The sequence below is a fragment of the Corticium candelabrum genome, chromosome 22 (assembly GCF_963422355.1).
Source record: "Corticium candelabrum chromosome 22, ooCorCand1.1, whole genome shotgun sequence".
Taxonomy (NCBI): domain Eukaryota; kingdom Metazoa; phylum Porifera; class Homoscleromorpha; order Homosclerophorida; family Plakinidae; genus Corticium; species Corticium candelabrum.
This window is the reverse complement of record NC_085106.1, coordinates 1,534,416-1,541,391: the sequence shown is the minus strand read 5'-3', so window position 1 is coordinate 1,541,391 and position 6,976 is coordinate 1,534,416. Positions and strand designations below refer to the sequence as shown.

General features: G+C 45.1%; 1 protein-coding gene across 1 annotated transcript in view; it reads left to right on the top strand.

Moving 5' to 3' along the window:
* Positions 1–6,741, top strand: part of LOC134197561 (regulator of nonsense transcripts 2-like) — a 27,416-nt gene extending 20,675 nt beyond the window's left edge. Inside the window, exons 31-39 of the mRNA XM_062666908.1 lie at positions 4,538–4,665; positions 4,720–4,776; positions 4,837–4,932; positions 5,292–5,379; positions 5,447–5,523; positions 5,595–5,657; positions 5,867–5,945; positions 5,999–6,209; positions 6,686–6,741. Of these exons, the coding sequence (XP_062522892.1) occupies positions 4,538–4,665; positions 4,720–4,776; positions 4,837–4,932; positions 5,292–5,379; positions 5,447–5,523; positions 5,595–5,657; positions 5,867–5,945; positions 5,999–6,209; positions 6,686–6,695 (809 nt within the window). The 3' untranslated portion in view covers positions 6,696–6,741. The remainder of the gene's footprint in view (positions 1–4,537; positions 4,666–4,719; positions 4,777–4,836; positions 4,933–5,291; positions 5,380–5,446; positions 5,524–5,594; positions 5,658–5,866; positions 5,946–5,998; positions 6,210–6,685) is intronic.
* The last annotated feature ends 235 nt before the right edge of the window (positions 6,742–6,976 follow it).

The following is a 6,976-nucleotide window of genomic DNA, read 5'->3' as shown; positions in this document are numbered from 1 at the left end:
ATTTGTCTGTTTGTCTGTCTGTGCATTTGTCTGTCTATCTGTCTGTCTGTCTGTCTGTCTGTCTGTCTGTCTGTCTGTCTGTCCATTTGTCTGTCTGTCTGTTTGTCCATTTGTCTGTCTGTCCATTTGTCTGTCATAACTTTAGCAAGGTTTCTCTGCCGTTGAATGGAAATGAGAGATCTCCACTTGGTCTTGAATTGGACCTTGTTTTTCTTTCCCTCATCATCTCTTGACGACTTGGCCAGCTTGTTCAGATAGTTGGAGGCTTGTATTCCCAGCGACCAACATGTTCAAGAACCAAGGGAACAAGAGATGGTTTGTTGCCTCCTACAAGAAGCTCTTGGTTGTATTTAACCTCTTTTCTTTCCTTCGTCCTTGAGGCCACAATACCTGCTGTACTAGCAGCCAATGCTAGCAAGCCAGTGCACCTGTCTGTCTGTCTGTCTGTCTGTCTGTCTGTCTGTCTGTCTGTCTGTTGGTCTGTCTGTCTGTCTGTCTGTCAATACATATATTTCAAACATCAAACTATAATACATATCAGGAAAAGGCAAAAAGTAAAGTTTGCAAGTTACATGAAAATACACTTATGTGTACACATAGCAGCTAAAAATTATGCTACTACCAGCTTTCAGCCGACTAATGCCTGAAAAACTGGGTGCTGCTAGAGTCCAGTTTAAATTCTTCAGTTGCACAGAGTGCCGGCGCTTTTCTTTTGATGACGCTGGCATTACATCTTTGCAGTTGGATTGCAAATCTCTTCCTCCAAAAATCTAAGAATTCTGGAGGATTGGGTAGACCAAATTCATCTGACGACTGCTCTGCCAACTTTTGAAGGAACTTCCATGCCTCTTCACCCCATCTTCCGTAGTGCTCCAAGACCAAAGGAATCAGGAAACAGACTTGCCACCAGGAAGTCTCTCTTTCTTGTATCTGGAGTGCTTTTTCTCTTCTCGCCGCTTGGCTGCTGCTCTATCAATGTCAGCTGACTTGGGGAAGGTATCTGAGCTGCAAGGGTGAGCTAGTGCAATATCTAATTCGACATTAGCCCCTGAAGCTGAGTCAAACATCACAAGATCAGATCTACAATCAGAGCTAGAATGAAGATGTCTTGGTTCTCGTCTGTCTGTCTGTCAATCACATATATTTGAACTTATATCTATGATACATTTTGCAATGCAGGGTACTATGTACTGTCCAACTACTAGTAGTGTTCATCAACTAAACTAAGCTAAAATTGAAACTCGTGTAAAACAAAATGAGGACTACACTTAAAACTACAGTGTACAAGCAAAGCCTCCAGTACCAGCTAGTGGCTACAGTACTGGGTGGCAAAGAGGTCATATCTGTTGTCTTCAGACAGCAAAGATAGCTTTTTAGAGATGACTCTAGCATTGCACTTCTTGAGCTGAATAGAAAAGCGTTTGGACTAGAAGTCGATAAACTCGGCAGCGTTCGGTTGTCCCACTTTGTCGGATGACTTCTTTGATAATTTGCACAGGAGTTTCCACCCATCGATCCCCCAAGCTCCAAAATGCTCCAATACTAGCGGGGTTACAGTGGCAATTATGCCACCTGGTAATTGCTGTTTGCTGTATTTCTCTTTCTGTCTGCTCTCCTCTCTGCAGCGGCACCACTAACACCAGCAGATGATGGAAAGATGTCACTACTCCATGGGTGGGCGAGGGAGATATCAAGGTCAACGTTGTTTCCAATGCCTGAGTCAAAAATACAATGTCTGGTCTGTTGTCTGTGGTTGTATAACGACTCCTAGGCTCCCTGCGGTGGTGGATATGCAACCCACGGAAACAATCAGACCAGACGGACGAAATTGATTTGTGAGACCATACCGGCCCGTCACCAGTCTTACAGATCAGCAAATGATATCCACTGTCATCTATAAGAGCTCCACAATTGCATGTCGTTGTCCAGCTGGAGAAGGCTATGGGCAAACCCAAACGAAGGAAGGATGTCAAGCGAAAATTGCAAGAATTGAGTGCGAACACTTCCGATGTAGGGATAGCATTAAGCCAAGCCCCAGCGCCCTTACCTGTTGTTGAGCGTAAGCGGGCTGCATCTCTCGCAGTGGGGGCATTTTCGAGTAGATACTGAGCATTAGAAGAAGCAGTGACCGAAGATAGCTTTTGTTGAACTTTCCCAGTTCATGGCCGGTAGTCGGAGATATTTTTCCTGGAGGGACAGATCTTGCTATGGCCTCACTGTTTGGAGTGGTTGAAGAGCTTAAGAGACTGTCGATGATAGGTCGTAAAACAGGGAACCGGAATGGCAGCTTTGTAAAGCGTTGGCCCAGGATGCAACAAAAGCTGGTTGTCTCATTGACAGCAAAGGAATCATCCCGAAACTGCCCATTCTGATGGGTAAAGAAGCCTGATGCCAAATCCTGTCATCAACCATGTCATAGCCTAAGAGGTGAGCGAAAGTTTCTTTTGTCCCAGAGTCATGGATTGTAGAAGCATGAACTAGCAAATCAGGATGGACTGTCCGGGCCAAATGGTTAAGGTTGGGGACGTAACAGCATCGTAATAGCAGCATTGCACTCTGAACATCATCCAATTTGGTAAGCTGATCGCACAGTGAGAGCTTTGACTGGGCTATGGTGGCACAAGAGGACGTAACGAATGACATCGAACCAATCGGAGAACCTAGGAAGAGTGCACCCTCACAAGACATAGGAATTTCTTCAAACCCTTCAACAGCAGTCGAGGACGATTGAGAGAATATCTTGCACTTTTTGTCTGCCATGACCAGATTGATGGCTGAGAAGGTCTCCTTCAAGTCATGAAACGCAGCCAAAACAGATTTTGCCCCTCCCAGCAAAATTACGTCATCCAGGTAGGCCAGTACGCATACTTGAGAGTGGGATTTCTGAATCTTAGTTAAGACTGGATGAATGGTCGTTGCAAAAAGAACAGGACCCAGAGGGTCTCCTTGATGAACTCCCTCCTCAGATGGAATTACTACGGTAGAGGAACCCTGCATGAAGACAAGGGAGCTGGGTTTGCCATACATTTGAATCACATGGTTGTACAAGTCAGGAAAGGTAAGAGAGACTTGTTCCATGATCTGGTCTCTGCTGACAGAATTGAACGCGTTCTTAACATCTGACTTCAAAACTATCCAGTTGGGATTAGATTCCAAAGTGAGACTTATATGATGCGCTATCAACTCTGTACCACATTTCGTAGACACACCATGCTGAATGGGACAGAAAACTTTAGTAAACTCTTCCTTTTTTGTGAACAAATAGTCCTGGCTGTAAGTCGGCGAATAGATTCCCGATGGCAATGGGTCTCACATCACCATTTGGCTTGGGCAGAGCGATCAGTCTTGAAGAAGAAAAGAGGGTGGCAGCCACATCGGGCAATATTCCCTTAACAAATGCCAAACAGGCAGAGAAAAGACCATTCGCAGTATCCTCATTTTCCAGTAGGATTTTAAAATGCTTGAAACGCCATCCACTAGGACTAGCACCAGATCCACGTGGAGCTTGCCTGATCGAATCGAAAAGTAACGACCTAGACAAGGTGATCGACTCACAACTAACCTTGGGTGCAGGGGGTGAGAGCTGAAGATCTGGGAGGGTGTTTGGAGATCAACTTCCTTGCTATATCCTCAGTGGACGGAGCCAGACCGTTACTGGTTAGAATTCTAGACGCACATGATGACTCTTCGCATCTCACTAGCCTCAGAGCAGCCGCTTTTCTTGCATTATCCCCAGTAGTGGGTGACTTCCTTGGAAGAGAGGCTCGCAGGCAAATAAGGTTCGACCAATTCCAGCTGAGAAACTGGTGGTAAGCAGCCTTTACATTACGTAAACCATGTTTTCCTCACCTTGCCAGAGGAGTGAGGAGCATTCGAGGTAGTAGAAACAGGAGTTTCCATGCTAACTCATCAGAGGGATCATCACGAATCTTTCCAAGTTCTACGACACAGCAATCTTGGAAACATGCTTTGACTGTAGGATGGATAATTTGGACAACTCTGGGAGGTGCAGCTTTCAGAATGTCTTTACTGTAAGATCCCGGATGTACTTCCACGCAGTAGTTTTCGTGTCCAGATTTATGTTCTGAGAAAGTGCGCAGTCCAGGAACGTTGTTGATGAAACAGGTGTGGGTTGAGTACCAGCGGAAGAAGCTTGGGAAGAGACATAAGCTTCCACATTCCCAAAGTGAGGTGTGAAAGAAACACGCTCCCTCTGTTCTTGATTAGACCATTGATGCCGAGATCTGCATTGAGACGAATGTTGACCCAGTTTCAAAAACCAGTTCGTGCAGAAAGAACATTGATGAAGACACAAGAGAGCGATGAAATCAGTCGGAAGGAGATTGGGATCATGAACTTGCTGAATATGGCAAAGAACGCGCTGAGCGGTGTCAGACACTTTGCAGGACTGATCTGTCTGTCTATCTGTCAGTCTGTCTGTCTGTCTGTCTGCTTGCCTGTCTGTTTGTATGTTTGTTTGTTATTTGGTAATTTATTTGTTTACTTGTCTTTCTAATTCACCAGACTGTGTATCTAGATCATATCAAGCCTATCATTGGTGACTCCAATCCTTCCCAAGCACAACAAGAGGCAGCAGCTAGAGGCTCAATATCCGGTGAAGACGAAGACGAAGACGAGGAAGATGAAGAGAACGACGAAGACGCAGTGAGCAGCAAACACCAACCTCCATCCATTCAAGACTAACTAGTTGTCTAATAGGCTGGTGAAGACGAACACTTGGGTGAAACTGCATCAGACACAGGAGATGAGGATGAAGTTGGATGACAGTTGTGAGGCTTGCTCTGTAGTGTTTTGATGTTGGGTGTTTGTTTGAAGGTTCACTTTCTGTCTGGTGGCCACAAGCATGTTCCATCAGTCGAGGATGATTCGTTTGTTGCAGCATTTGATAAGATGATGACTGAGACCATACAGGTGATACAGATGGAGGGTTGGAAGTGATAGATATTTAGCACTTGAGTATTGACAGACAGACAGACAGATGGACAGGTAGGTAGACAGACAGACAGACAGACAGACAGACAGACAGACAGACAGACAGACAGACAGACAAGACAAGACAAATAGACAGACAAACTGACAGACAGACAGGTAGGCAGACAGACATACATACATACATACATACATACAGACAGACAAACAGACAGACAGACAAGTAGACAGACAAACAGACAGATGGACAGACAGACAGACAGACAGATGGACAGACAGACAGACAGACAGACAGACAGTTAGAAATTTACTCTAATACTAATCACTATTTATCACATTAGAGCCGTCGCAATGAAACAGTCAAAGTCTCGTCAGTCGACATCCCGCTGCCAATGCATATGCGTCATTCTACATCTTCCACACAATCCTGTACACAACAATAATGACCTAATATACCCAACTACATGATTAACTTATACATTATCATTACATGTAGTTGAACCAGCAGACAATGAGAACTCAGTCAAAACGGTCAACTTCAGTCTCGTTCTAAAAAAGGGTCACAAACAGCAGGCAAGTCATCCATGTTTGTTTGTTGTACAGTACACATAGTCCTCATGTTTACGACATTCTTGTGCTTGCAGTTTAAAGAAATTGCCGTTCCAGTTGATTCCAGTCTTATAATGAGCATTCGTAACAAACAAGAGGTCACCTGTGTGTGTGTGTGTGTGTGTGTGTGTGTGTGTGTGTGTGTGTGTGTGTGTGTGTGTGTGTTTGTGTGTGTGTGTGTGTGTGTGTGTGTGTGTGTTTGTGTGTGTGTGTTTGTGTGTGTGTGTGTGTGTGTGTGTGTGTGTGTGTGTGTGTGTGTGTGTGTGTGTGTGTGTGTGATTTGTGTTAACAATTGACATCAATTTAGGCCGAACGAGAGGAGCAGAGGCAGATGAAACGACTCGTTCTTACTTACGAACAACAGCTAGAAGAAGAGGACCAGAAAGGTTATCAGTGTTGTATCGGGTTGGATACATCTTTCTATTTGTGTTGTGTGTAGGTCTCAATAAGGCACCAGCATTAAAGCCAATCCATCAACAGCCGGTTGTGCAGGGAACGCAGCAACAGCATCCGCAGCAGAAGCAGCAGCGGTCAAGTGGTGGTGGGAGTCAAGTGAGGAGGGGAACGAGTGGACAGCAAACTGGTCAGCAACACAAAGTATATCAACAGTTCAGTAAGAAAGAGACGTCTGGGCCTTCAGCGGGGCCGAGGTATTTATGTGTGTTTGGTGTTTTTAGACAGACCAGACAGATGGACATACAAGTAGACAGATGGATGACAGACAGAGACAGACAGACAGACAGACAGACAGACAGACAGACAGACAGACAGACAGACACAGACACATAGACAGACAGATAGACAGACACACAGATAGACAGACACACAGACAGACAGACAGACAGACACACAGACAGACAGACAGACAGGCAGACAGACACACAGATAGACAGACACATAGACAGACACATAGACAGACAGACACATAGACAGACAGACACATAGACAGACAGACACACAGACAGATAAACAGACACATAGACAGACAGACGCACTGACACACAGAGACAGACAGACACACTGACACACAGAGACAGACAGACAGACACACAGACAGACAGACATACCAACCGATTGATATCACATACAAACTCTATTACATCATATCATGTGGACTGGACTGTAGGCGGCACTGATGTTCCATTTGAGACTATACATACATGCGTAAGGTGGCGACGGGCAGCTGGAAAACAAGGAGGAACGAGGATGGCGCGTGCAGAGTGCTTGCTATCGAAGAAAAGCATCGATGTCTTGCTGTGTTTGTGCCGTGTCGTCATGACTGATACTCAACACATTAGGATGGATGATATTGTGTTTAATCTGGGCACCTGGGACTGATGAGAATTACAGTGGCATGTGTTGTTTGTTATGACAGCAAGTCTTTGCTGAAGTTGTAGTCTTTACCAGTTGGATGGGG